We start from the raw sequence: 14,674 nt of genomic DNA, 5'->3' as shown, positions 1-14,674 counted from the left end.
AAGCTGTGAATGCACAGTGTAAAATTACAATATTAGTCATAAATAAAACTTTGAGTACTCTGAAGAAATTTTAATATTTGGCACACAGAAATTCCATTTATGTTTCTCAACTCTTAACAACAATAAAATGTTTTTTAAAAATTGACATTTATTCCTTATTGTATTTTAAAGGGGAGAGGTATTTTAAAACTAAGTCTTGAGTACCTATTACCCTTAGGCACTAGGTCACCTACTTTATTTTATATTTTATCTCATTTAATCCTCATAAGACCTGGTGTTGTACATCATAATGCCTATGTTACAGATAATACACAAAGTTCAAAGAGCCTGAGATTTTATACAGACTTGAAAATGTTTCTATCATAGTCAAGTTCAAAAATTATTTGGCATGTGTTTGTTCTTTGCCTCTATACTTAAAAGCTATTGGCATACTGGGCCTAACTGTTCAAAACGGGACATGAGTTGAAAGAGCGGTCCTAAGAATGAGTGTTTTTTATATAGAGAAATAAATTACTAAAAAAGAGATAAGATTGCTTAAATGAACACCGATTTACCTTGAACATGAGAAATGATGAACAGATAGGCTCCCAATAATCTGATGTAAATATACAGCTGAGTCATTGTTCAATTTTAACGTTCTCTGTACACTGTCACCTTTAATAACTAGTCTTGTTATGTCACTAATTTAAAAGACTTTCATTCAATGAGATTTTCTTGTAAAAGGTCTCAATCACTTGACAATGACTCCAGCTTCCACTGCTTTCTCTTGATTCCTGAAAGATAAAAATATTAAGAAGGAAATGAATATAACTGAATTCTGGAAAGTTTTCAAAAACTAGGAGAGGAAAAACAAATGCCCAAACATACCTTTAAACAAGGTAATACATTATTAAAGATTAATGTTATCATTGTTAAAAAAAAAAAAAGGCACTGTAATTTAAAAGCTTAAATAATTTATTAATAGGTTGCCACCTCTCCTGACCTTAGATTAACCATATGTAAAATAAGAACACTAATAATCTTAACAGTCTTTTCTGGCTGCTCTAAAGTAATTATTTTATTGCTATTAAGAAAATTTCTAAATATATTAGAATAAAACAGGAAGAGCTGAATTTAGAACACTAAGCTAGGACTTCCCTGGTGGCGCAGTGGTTAAGCATCTGCCTGCCAATGTAGGGGACACGGGTTCGAGCCCTTGTCCGGGAAGATGCCACATGCCGCAGAGCAACTAAGCCCGTGCGCCACAACTACTGAGCCTGCACTCTAGAGCCCGCGAGCCACAACTACTGAGCCCATGTGCCACAACTACTGAAGCCCACGTGCCTAGAGCCTGTGCTCCTCAACAAGAGAAGCAACCACAATGAGAAGCCCCCGCACCACAATGAAGAGTAGCCCCTGCTCGCTGCAACTAGAGAAAGCCTGAGCACAGCAACAAAGACCCAAAAGAAACCAGCCAAAAATAATAAATAAGTAAATTAATTAATTAAAAAATAAAACAGTAAGCTACTCATAAAAAATTTTTCAATCCTAGTAGATGTGATAAATAAAAACAACTTGAATCTTTCTAATAAATAATGTATTCTATAGATAGAAGGCCTACCTAGAAAAACATTTAAATATGCAGCATGCTTCCTCATTAAAGCAAAAACATTAGAAATGTATCTTAAATGAAATTACTTACCTAAAATACTACAAATCTGAATTCATTAGGATAAAACTGAGCTTTTCATATGGATCACATGAAACATAACCTCCCCAATTAAGGTTTGGCAATTATAAGATAGTTAAAGAGGTAACAGAAAAAAAGGTTAGTTTGTGTAAAGATGAATATGATTCTGTTTCTTCTCTCATCCTGTTGGTTCAGGCAACTGATTTTACTGACGTCAGCCTGAATTATTCCTCAATGAAAATGATATTATTTATTTGTAACACAATTATCCTGGCATGATTTCTACCATAAATATCCCAAGCTTTCTATGTTAACTAAGAATTTTTCACTTTAATTAGCTCTCCAAAGGCACTTAAGAGTATTGAGGAAGTAAGATATACAGTGAGATGTCATTTATATTGTACATTTTATATATGGCTTATTCTAAAATCTCTAATTTTTCTACTATGAAATTAATTTGATTTCCATCTACATAATGTTGAGAGAGTAAGATGTAAAGTCTAAAATTATTACAGAATAACATCTGTAATATGATTTAACAGTATTTGAGAAAACTCACTTCTTGAAATTATGGGATTGTGACTCTAGGGATACTTGTTCCAGGTTTCAAATTCAAAAGAAGTTTCCAGTATATTTCCAACATTGAACTCTCTCCTTATTTCTATTTGCCTATTAAATATCTCCACTAGGATTACATCCCACCTGTCCAAATCAAACTCACTAACTTTCCTTCTCATTCCTCTAGACCTGCCTCCTCCTCCTCCATTTGCTATCACAGAGGAGGGTGGTGCCATCTCTCCAGTCATCCATGCCAAAAACCCTGGTATAATTTCTGCCTCTCTTCCTAGCTCTCACTCTCTCCCCATACCTTCACTCATTTATTCGTTCACTCACTTATTCACCAACAGTGTTTTCTGAGTATGTATCAATGCAAGGGGCTAGAAATAAAAATATGAGTATGACAGATTCTACTTCAAGGGCCTCATATTCTTGGTCAGGAAACTGACTGCTATGACTGGTTCCATCTTTCAGTGTCACTGCTTCTTCATCAGTTTATTTAAGCTAATATGTGGTCTTGTCTCATTAAAGGTACAACCAAGGCATCCTGCAGTACAGTCGATGAGACCCTAAGCACCTGCCACACTCACAGTCCCTTTCAGAGGAAGGGGATCATGTGTGATTCCTTCTACACAAACATCTGTGACTCTACCACTCTCAGCACAAGTTTAAATCCTGGATCTGCCTTAAATAAGTAACTTCACCTCTCTAGATGAGTTTCCTCATCTGTAAAACTGGAATTATATTAACTCACAATTATTTTGAGAACTACATGAGGTAATAGCTAACATATATTCACCTCTATGTGGCAGACCATTACAATGCTTTGAATATATTAATATTAATTTACAGAATCATCACAACCATATTGTAAGATAGGCACAATTTATTATTTTAACTTTACAGATGAGGAAACTAAGGCAAGTGGAGTTTAAGGAATTTATCAAAGATCACACAGCTGGTAAGTGTCAGGGCCATAATTCTAATCAAGAGGATCTGATTCTCGAGGCCATGTGTTAACCGCTACCCTATGCTGCCTTGCTGGATATTTTACATACATTACATAATGTAAACTATACATTATAAAGTATTTAGAAAAGCCTGGTACAGAGTAGGTACTTAATAAAAGTTTCCTCCTCTCAGACATGTTTATAACATACTTGCCAACCTGGCACAGGAAGTAACAGGTGCTATCCACGACAATCCCATCTGCAAGACATTTTTATACACTAAAAACCCTGCAACAACTTGTATGGAGAACAGCTATCAGCCAAGATAAGGCTAAAGGTAAAATGGCTTCAAGTGCCTCATTTGTAATCTAACAATGGAAGCCCCTAATCTTTAAAAGAAAAATGTTAGGTTTTAGCTGACTACAAGCTCAATAAGCATCAGTGCTTATGACAATTCTAAGACATGAAGGCAATCTAATCAAGCATTGATAGAAGCACACTGCCATAATCAAAGAGGGTAACCATCTTACTTTATCCCATCTGGTCAGGCCTCAAATACTTTAGAGAAGAATGACAAGAATGCAAAGGATAGAGAAATGACTACACTTGAGATACAACTGAAAGGACCAGGGATCTTTGCTCACAGAGTATCAAAGGAATAAAGTGTGAATGTACCTCTGCCAAGGACATGACAGGCATGATGCAAACAAGACTAGACCAATTAAATGACTTATCAGATTCCTTCCAGCTCTGAATTCCTGAGTGAATAGTGTTCTCGCTATTGAATGTTAATTTATTTCCCAAATATTTATTAAGTGCCTATTATATACATGATTCTGTATGAGACACTGAGAATATAGTGAGAGAGCAAAACAGACTGAGCCTTCATGGAGTTCACAGTCAAATAAGATAATTAAGATATTTAGACATCAAACAAGACAATACAAATGATACGTGATCACAACTTGAGGTGAGTGCAAAAAAGAAAAGTGCCAGGTCCTTGAGGGACATGGGGAGTGACCTAATCTAATCCAGATAGAGAGGTCAAGGGAAGCAATGTAGAAAAGTGACATTTAAGGTGTAATCTGAAGAATAAAAGAGTTATTTAGTCAGGTAAAGACACGAGGTTGGGGAGGGGGCTTGTTCTAGGCATAAGGAACAGCCTGCTCAAAGATCTTGAGGCAGAGAAGAGCAAAGGAGAGCACAATGTTTCTGAAATGTGGAGAACAAGGGTTAACGCAGTGGAAGATGAGGTTGAAGAGACAGAAAAGTCAAGGACCAGGTCAGGCAAGATCATATGAAGGATTTGGGATTTAAATGTAAGTGGGATGGGAAGGCAATTATCTGGTTTCTCTGTAATGAACTGGAGGGGACAAAAGCAGAAGGAAACAGACCATTAAGAAGGATATTGTAGCAGTTTAGGAGAGGGACAATAGCGGTTAAGCTTAGGGTGGTGGTGGTACAGTGGATGGAGTCAAGATATATTTCACAAACAGATTCAGTAGGCCTTGGTAATGGATTAAATGTGGGGGTAAGGGAGAGTGAGGGGTCAAAAAAGATCCCTACATTTCCGGCATGAGCAATTACTGAAAATGGGGACAAATGGATTTTGAAAAAAGTGGGGAGAAGAGATCAATGGTTCAATTTTTAGACATTTGAAATTACTCAAAGGGAATGTCTAATGGGCATTTGGTTCTGAAACTTAAAGGAAACTTTTGAGACTGAAGATATAAATCTGTTATGTCAACAGCATAGAGATATTTAAAGCTACAGTTCTGTATGAGATGGCCTTCTAGAATGAAAAGAGAAGAAGGCACCAGAACACCAATGTTCATTTAAAAATTAGATTAATAAAAGCATTAACATCATATATATTTACTTGGCATTCACTGATAAAAATAAGTTCATGGTCCAGGATCCATCATGTACAATATTAATATAGTATACATTGCCACAGCTGGAATATAAGCTAATATTCATAAGTGATATTTTTCACAGTTAAAAAAACCCCACCAATCTACCAAAAGATCATTACGGTGATCTAAAATATGTCCACAAGTGCTCTGACACTATCTTCAAAAGGTGAAGCCTAATTTCCTCCCTTGAATTCCCACTGGACTTAATGACTCACTTCTAACAAAATAAAATAAGGTGGAAACAATGGTTTGTCTTCTGAAACTAGATCATAAAAGGCACTTCAGATTCCTCCTTGCTCACTCTTAGGGAAGCTAGCTGCCATGTCAATAAGGACACCCATGCAGCCTTATGGAGAGGCCCATGTGGCAAAGAACTGAGGCCTCCTGCCAACAGCCATGTGAGTGAGCCACCTTGGCCATGGATCCATCGGTGCCAGGAAGCTTTCCAGTAACTGTAGCTTCATAGACATCTTAACCACAATTTATGAGACTTTAAACTAGAACCATCCAACTAAGCCTCTGGTGGACTCCTGATGGTCAGAATGAAATGATAAATGCTGGATGTTTTAAGCTGCTAAGTTTTTTGGTAATCTGTTGGGCAGCAGTAGATAACATTCATTGCTATAATACAGTCAATTCCAGGAAATTTGTTGAAATAATAAAAGCCTAATCACTATAAGTTATTGCACAGTCAACCAAAAGACAAGTCTGGAAGGCATAGTCAAGTCAGAGTATAACAATACAAGTATAACATAAATAGGGAATTCCCTGGCAGTCCAGTGGCTAGGACTCCACGCTTTCACTGCCAAGGGCCCGGGTTCAATCCCTAGTAGGGGAACTAAGATCCTGCAAGATGCGTGGTGTGGCCAAAAAAAAGTATAACATAAATAGTCACAATGCTCAAAGAACTAACTGGATAATACAACTAACATCTTTCTTTCAAAGGAGTAACCAGAGTATATTCTTTGTTTTTAAATTGCCTCAATAAGTAAGGCTCATTTTTCTGTGGGGGAAAACCTGTCCCTAGTTCCACACTATACACTGTTACATTTGCCCTTTTAAACTATGGATTCCATAACGATGACATCACTTCTGTGTTCTAGGTAAAGGCACTTTTCATATAATATCCTGGCAAATTTAAGAAAGTTAAGTTCTGATGTCAGTCTATTGGTTTCAAAAATCAGCTCCAGTATTTATTTGCTATGTAATTTTGGGGAAGCTACGTAAGCTATCTAGGTCTTGGTTTCCTTAGCCACAAAATGGAGACAATATTACTAACCTAAATGAGTTAGCGCCTTGCATCTCGGTATTAAGCACTCAATAAATAACAGATGTTAGTTGTTATTGTTGTAACTGTTGTTATTCATAACAGAAGTACTGATGATTTCCCCTTTATTTGTCCTAGCATATTAACTATTTCTAAAATTATGATATAGCAAAAATAGTAACCTTATTTTGCAACCATTCTTGAAACTGAGTATTTTATAATTCTAACATCTGAAAATAAAAAATATTTTTAAATTCCTAGAATAATTCATTGGAATTTTTATATGAAAATTAAAAATATCTGATCATGCAATGTTAAGAATATAAGGAAATGCAGACATTTGAAATGCCACATGATCAAAATTTTAAAATGATTCTCATATTTAAAAGCTATTATTAAGTAGTCCAAAAAGGCATCTAAATACATTTACTTTCCTTTGCTATATACACAGGTTGGTGGCTTCTTTTTCAGGATAATAAGACTACAACAACATTACTCAATAAAATATAAATTATTTTTAAATAAAAAAATTTAAAGCTTTGCAAACAGCAAGAAAGTTAAACCAATAGTTCAATCAGGATTAAAAAAAAAAACAAAACAGGAAAAGGCTGAAGTCAGCTGAAAAAACAGACTAAAGTCATTCTTTCCTCTTCCCGTTAAGCCCCCCACCCTTAATTTTTACTTTCTAGTAGTGAGGTTTGGGAATTTTCAACAAGCTGGCTAACTGCCAACTCCAAAAAGTAGTAAGGAGAAAACTCCCCCTTCCAGGGGTCCCTCCCCCTAGGCAGCTCCAGGCGCCTTGTCTGACAAGCTTTCTGAGGACTAGACTCACTGCAGACTTTCTGGCTCCACAGCCATTGTTTGCACGGCTGCTTTGCTCCTGATCCAGAGTTTGGATTAGCATAAGAATATTGTCTTTTCCCTTAACAAGCAACTCATCCATCCCCTCCCCATTTCTAACCTCCAACCCCATCAATTCCTAAACTAATATATACACGTACAAATGGAGAAACACTACTCAGGTTATTTTTATATCAGTGTAAAAAAAGTCACCCAAATCTAAACATAAACCCTTAAAAAATAACATGCTTAAATAAATAGTTATGAGTGTATCTGTGGTAATACACAGGAATCTCACCAAAAAGCCTGCCTTGGAGTCCATGCTGTGAGAACTTGTGATGGGTGAGACATTCATAATGAGAACTTTTGTAAAGTCTGAAAAAGGAGCTAAGAGAACCAACCATCTAGCTAAATTCTGACCTACAGTAGGGATGGGGAAGTTCCACTTCATAAAGACATTTCTAACTGTGATGTCTTCATCTACCCTGAGGTCACTAATTTCATCATCACCCTTGAAATTACCTTCTGACTAGACCTTCCTTTCCCCAATGCTCAATTATTTATTCAAAGCAAATTTAACAACATTTAACCTCTGTATTTCTGCTCAATTGTCCTCTCTTCATTCAAAACCTTTCACTTTCCTTCAGTGCCAAGAAACTGTTCTCCCCAACACAAGTAAAATTCTTCCAGGAACAGAGAGGTAAGACAAACTAGTATGGCATTATTATAGTTAATGCACTGAGATGTTTTATATCCCTCAGTGGGGGCCTCAATATTAGATGCACAATAAATGCTTCTTTGTTTATGAACTATTTTAAAAAACAGGGGATAATCTATTTTCAAAACACCATTCAACTTTGTACTAGAAATTCACTAACCTAGTTTCTCCAAAGCTTTTTTGTTTGTTTCATCTTATTAAACAAAAAAACCTCACAAATAATTAGAACTAGATTATGCTAAATACCAATCTTTGGTACATCAGTGCTCAGAAGAAATTCTTAATGCCAGCAGTTAATTGAGGGGGTCTGGGTGTTATTCTTCTGTCTCTCCTCTGGAATAGCACAAATGACAAAAAAACAGGTAAAGTGAATCAGCAGTTGCAGAAATGCCTAGGAGGCAAGAGAATTTGGTCATCCCTATAAGTATATTATGAGTAATGGTAAACAATACTGTCTTTGTTTCTGCACAATATTTTTATAGAGATAAAATCAGGATAATGTGGTTACTGAATAGTTCAGGGTCTAGCATAATACAGATCTAGGTCTTTTGTGCCAATTAAGTGAGAGAAAATCATATATAGTGTTTAGTGGCAACTTTATGTTAGCACATCACTATCTTAATAATTTGCAAGTTAGTTTTACATGCCTTATACCATACGTATATGACCCTTACAGTAAGTAAAATTATTCCTACTTTTACAGAGAAGAGACAGGTTCAGGAAGCTAAAGTGACCTGCTGAATTCTATACAGCTAGTAACTTGAAGCAAAAACTAAAACCCAGGTCTTTTATTCCCAAGTGCAGTGTTTTATCCAGTAAGTACATCAAAAGGGAAATAGGAAGTTATTCTTTATTGAGCCACATAAGATTTTATTTCATCTTCACAACTCTGCAAGGAAAAAGTGAAGCTCAGCGAAGTTAAGAAACTTGCTCAAGTTCACACAACCAATAAGTAGCAAGTATGCTGCTGAGAAAGCTCAAATTCCATTCACTATTGCATAGTCAGGAGCGACAGGTAATGAGAAAAAAATGGAAACTACTGTGCCCCTTATTACACTATTGCTTTTCAGCAAAAACAAAGCAATAACAAGCCCCCCCCCCACACTGGCCCCCAAATAAAACCTAACCATTCTGCTTTGTGATGCTGACCTGGGATACCACTAACAAGTCTTTTACCAGCTGGTTCCTTGATAGGTTCTGCCAAAAGGGGAACTAGAGGAGGCTGGAGGGAAGAAGGGACTTTCATCTTTCTGACTTTGTTTGTTGTTCCTGTCAGAGTTATCTGAACTACAGCCTTTGCCATAGCAGCAGCAGTAGATTCCATTTCCAGCTTCCTTCCACACTCCCAGAACCAGCCTCATGGCCCCTGTTCAGACCCAACTGTGCCTACACCTCAGGGTCTGAGTGCCAGCGCCTCAAGACCCCAGAGCAGGTCCTCGGGAGCCGGCAGTAGCTGGGCTCTGAGCTCCCTCAACAGAGGACTGGGTCAGGGCTCCACAGGGGCACTCCTCCGAGCTTCTAGGTTCTGAAACCTCAGCCTCTTAAGGGTGGTATTTGCTTCCCACAATTAGTATTTCAGTTTAATCCCAGTGTTCCTTTAGCTTTTTCAATCCTCCAATACCTGTGTAATCAACTCCCTACACCAAATTCTCTCTGTTAAAATAACCAGTGTGGTTTCAGCTTTCCTGACTGGGCCCTGATTGATATAAATACTTTCAGAAAACAGATCTCAGAGGGGAACTGACTGACTATATCCACACATACCACATAAACATTTTTTAATATATTCACTTCATCAAAGAGGTCTAACATTTCCTAAGTGCTTACAAAGTGTGTTTTAATATATATTCAAAGAGTATTCTAAGATATTCTGACTTTAGGAATGAATTCTTCTAGACTCAGTACCTATTTCACTTTTCCCACCACAAATAATTTACCTATCAAAGTTAGAAATTTGTTCAAGATTGGGTGGTCTTTCTGTTCTAACCTATGTGACCCAAGTCAAAATGCTTGAAAGAGCACCAAAATTTGGCTATCAAAACATTTCTCTTTCCCTTAGCGATACATTTCATCAAAAACTTCTGGGATTAACTCAGTAAATCCCTGTGGCCAAAAAAATTAATTCAAATGCTAAATCAATTTTTAAGGAGAATATATCTAACTTCTAGAACTGGGGGGAAAAAGTCAAAGCAGAACTTCAAGAATAACAAAAAACAAACCCATTTTTCACTCAGGAAACCAAATCAAAGTTTATCTGTATTTATGTCCTCAATATGAAACACCCTTTCAAAAAGAGTCACAAGTTTTTGCAAGTTTGTACCTCCCTAAGAAGATATGGAAATATACAGGTGATTTTTCGGTTGGAACAATGACTGAGGTAGGACAGGACACACAGTGACCAGGGCCCAAAATGGAAAATGCAATGCAATGTGCAAGGACAATCCCTCAAAACAAAGAATTGTCTCAACCAAATGCCAATAGGGCTCTCCTTGTGGAGAAACAACTATTCTTGACTAGAACGACCTATCAGATTCCATTTTGTTTTGGCCACGCCACAAAGCTTGCGGGATCTTAGTTCCCTGACCAGGGATCGAACCTTGGCCCTCGGCAGTGAAAGCACGGAGCCTTAACTGCTGGACTGTCAGGGAATTTCCTCTTAGGTTCTAGATATTCAAAAAGCAATAGTTTTAGGCCTCTTAGAAGAAAAATTATCTTAATCAAACTAATGTCTGAATGCAACTTCACTTTTACTTTACTTTTTTTCCTTCTCATTTGACCACTTTACAAAAGGAATCATATTCTTGCTGTGCTAACCAGAGTGCTTGTACAATGCAAAAGTAATTTAAAAATCAACCATTTTTCTCCACTTTTTTTCCTCTATCCACAACTTTAAAAAATTCATTGTACACAGGTTTCCCTGAAGCACCAGAAGTAGAGGCTCTGTCCTAGGCCAAGCCAATCAGCATATTCTATCTCCTATGTCACAATGAAAAGTTCAGGGGTGAGCCGTACTAACACGGTCTAAGGACTTCAGCTGGCCCTGCAGAGATAAAGTCACTCTTTCAGATTGAACATGAATAAGAAAATAGCAGCTGCTGGCAGCTACGTTGGGACCAGAAGGGGAACCAGGGGCAGAGCTGGGAGAGTAAAAGAAGCCCAATCCTTGGAGCTATCAATGAGCTGCTCAAACAACCCTGCCTGACACCTGGATTGCTTAAGGACTTTGCAGTTAACAGCCAATAAATTCTCCTTATATTTTAGGTCAGAGAGAGAGAATTTTTCTGATATAACCAAATATTAAAGGAAAAGGTACACTTGAGTATTCTGGGTTAGATCAGCATAAAATTAGTACTTCTGAATAATGTCAAATATCTCAGAAAAAGATACTCAATAACACATATGCAAAAAAAAAAAAAAAGACTGGTACGAGATAGAATTACTTTTAAGATAGCTGAAATAGTATAAAAATTTACTTAATAATGTAATCAGCAGCTATATAACTTATCATTCCTGGTCTTTCTCCTCTTATCTCCTAAATCTGCTAGACCCTTGGCCTTTCTCACCATAACTAACGGCCTCTCTACTTCTAGTTTCCCAGGCCAAAAGTCTTGGAGTCATTCTGGGCAACTCCCTTCTTCCCTCTCATACTCCACAGGCTATGGTCAGAAAATCCTGTTGGTTCTACCTTCAAAATATATCCAGAACCTATGCACTTCTCACCACATCCACTGTTATCTCTCTGGTCCAAGTCACTAACTAACCTTTTGCCTGGATTACTGAAAAAGCCTCCTAGAACTGGACTCTTTGCTTCTGCCCTTATCCACCTACAATATATTCTCAACACAGCAGCCAAAGTGGTGATAAAAAGCATATTAGATCACACCACTCCCCTTTTCAAAACCCTCCAATGGTTCCCCAACTCACTCAGAGTAAAAGCTGAAATCTACCATGGCCAACAAGACTCCAACTCCTCTACTTCAGCAGCATGGGCCTCCTGGTTCCTCAAACATTTCAGGGATGGCCCTGCTGCAGGACCTCTGCAAGTTCCTCTGTCTATAATATTCCTCCCCAAGACATCTATCCATATGACTTGCTACCTGACCTCTTCCAAGTGCTTACTCAGTACCCCTTTCTTATTTAGTGTTCCTGCTCATCCTATTTAAAACTGTAATCCCATCCACATCGCTGGCACTCCCATCTTCCATCCCTGATATATTTTTTTCTCTTTAGCACTTGTCACCTGTAATTTTACATATCATTTACTATTTGTTTTGTTTATTGCCTGCCACCTGCTCCAGAATGTATGCTCCGTAAGGGCAGGTGTATAAGTCTACTTTTTCACTCTGTATTTGTAGCACCTAGGATGGTGCTTGGCACATATTTGGTACTAAATAAATATTTGCTGAGGGAATGATTGAGTATAGCAGAAGGAATTAAAACGTTATGCCAATTCCTTTTACTTTCACATACAAATGAGACTTTCCCATAAGGGCTATGCTATGGATAAACTATTCCATTTCCTTTTCTCAACACAACTGAAATGATACAAAAACCACACTACTTCCTTTTGCTCACTTTGAGCCCTGACTTGTGTCTAGATCCAGTAAAAAAAACTTTTTTCCACTGTTTTCACTGGATATACTCAAGTTTGAGTATATGTGAGTAAATTAAAAGGTCTTGAGTATGTCTTGAGACTCAATGTCTTGAGTATATTTGAGTAAATTAAAAGGTCTTTAAGAAAGACATGTATCAGTAAACATTATTTCCCAAGATCTAAAATATTGCTTAAGGCAAACAATGGCTTGGGTTATATTCTGACAGTACCACATAGTTACAGCAAGTTAAATAATTGTGGAAATAACCACAGACAAAAAGAAAATACAGTCCTTTGGTACAAACAATGTGGTCTGACAAAGGGAACTTCAAAGCACTATCTAAACTCAACTGCAATCTTTCAATTAAGTAAAGGTTCAAAGGTAATATTTATATGTAAATTGTAAGTAACCAAAGGCCCTGAATAAGACCAGAGGGTGTTAAAATCAGATTGTTAACAGTTCTGCCCTGACAAGCATGAACCACAAACTATAGGAAACTAAACCCTGCAAACCTATAGGTCTGAGAAACAACACTCAAGATGACAAATTCGGGCTTATTAATGTGAGAGCTTGGAAATCCAGAAAGAGTTTTCCCCGTTTTGGATGAAACATCTCCATTTTATTTTCTTTACTCTGTCAGAACATGTCTTAGGTTAGAATGTGCTGGTTTAGAGTGTTTTCATGAAGAAATTCTGTGGCAGACTTGACATTAACTTGTCCTTTTTTCCCTTTTAGTATCTTTCTTTCAGCTCCTAGTTTAAATACTTATCAACTTATATTTTTATTAAATACAAAAATATTTTTATTAAATATAAAACTTATATTTTTATTAAATACTTATCAACTTATATTTTTATTAAATATAAAAATATACTGTGTTAAGTAACACAGTCTTAGAGTCAGGAGACCTAGGATTCAGTTGCAAATTCTGCCTAATTGGCTAGCTGATCTTGGTCCACTCACTTCCCTCTCCAGGCCTTAGTTTCCTCATCTGTAAAATAAATAATACCATGAAGACTTCTACCTCTCATATCCTATGAGTCTATGAACTACACTCCTGAATATAGTGCCTCAAAGACTTCACCTAATTATATAGGTACTGAGTAAAGCAGGGCAAATACCACTGAAGTGCCACCCTTTCCCTGGTTCTGAGGGAACCACTATTCTGATTATGGTATTTAACACTCATGTCTTTACATGCTTTTATACTATATGTGGTATATATCCCAAATAAGACTGCTTTGCATACTGTTAAATTTGCTATAGACGTATAAAAATTGTATCATTCTGTATGTATATTTTTATAATTTGCTTATTTTTCACTCAACGTTGTGAGTGATTACCATCATAGATACATATAGTTCCTTTTAATTCGTTTTCATTGTTATAGAGTATTCCATTTTATGATTATTGTATAGCTGTATTTATCCATTCTTATGTCGATGGACATTTTATGTTGTTCCTAGGTTTTGGTATTATGAGCAATGCTGCAATAAATAAACTTGAATAGATGCTTTTGTTATTGTTGTTTGGGTAAATAATTCTGAAGGATAGATTTCTAGAAGTGGGATTCTGGGTCTAATGGTACTTTTGGTAGATACTTTGGTAACCCCCTCTGGGACTGTACCATTTTGTACTTCCAAGTGTACAAAACTGATACAAGGACAATTTTAAAATACTGCTGAAGGATACAGAATAAACTTTAACACATGGAAAAACATACCACATTATGTATAGAAAACTTCAAGATCATGTATATCAACTGTTCCTAAATTAATTATAAATTTAATGATACTCTTTATCACATTACAGTTCCCTTCTATTCTTCATTTGCTAATAAGAGTTTTCATCATAAATGGGGTTGAATTACATCACGTGCTTTTTCTCCATCTATTGATATAATCACAGTGGCTTCCTCCTTCAATGTGTTAATGTATAAATTAATTAGTAATAATCCATATTAAGAGCTCTCTTTGTTTTTAAGATTTTTTTTTTTGATGTAGACCATTTTTAAAGTCTTTATTGAATTTGCTACAATATTGCTTCTGTTTTATGTTTTGGTTTTTTTGGCTGCAAGGCATGTGGGATCTTAGCTCCCCAACCAGAGATTGAACCCGCATTCCCTGCATTGGAAGGCAAAATCTTACCCACTGGACCACCA

The 14,674-nt window shown here is 36.6% G+C and overlaps 1 protein-coding gene across 1 annotated transcript in view; it reads right to left on the bottom strand.

The window, feature by feature from the left end:
- BMPR1A (bone morphogenetic protein receptor type 1A) overlaps positions 1–14,674 on the bottom strand; it is a 139,112-nt gene that overhangs the window by 30,530 nt on the left and 93,908 nt on the right. The window contains exon 3 of the mRNA XM_029244746.1: positions 555–773. Within this exon, the coding sequence (XP_029100579.1) occupies positions 555–621 (67 nt within the window). The 5' untranslated portion in view covers positions 622–773. The remainder of the gene's footprint in view (positions 1–554; positions 774–14,674) is intronic.

This window comes from Monodon monoceros, unplaced genomic scaffold (genome assembly GCF_005190385.1).
Source record: "Monodon monoceros isolate NGI ecotype Baffin Bay Population unplaced genomic scaffold, NGI_Narwhal_1 Super_Scaffold_4, whole genome shotgun sequence".
NCBI classification, from domain to species: Eukaryota; Metazoa; Chordata; class Mammalia; order Artiodactyla; family Monodontidae; genus Monodon; species Monodon monoceros.
This window is presented reverse-complemented; position numbering and strand designations above follow the sequence as displayed.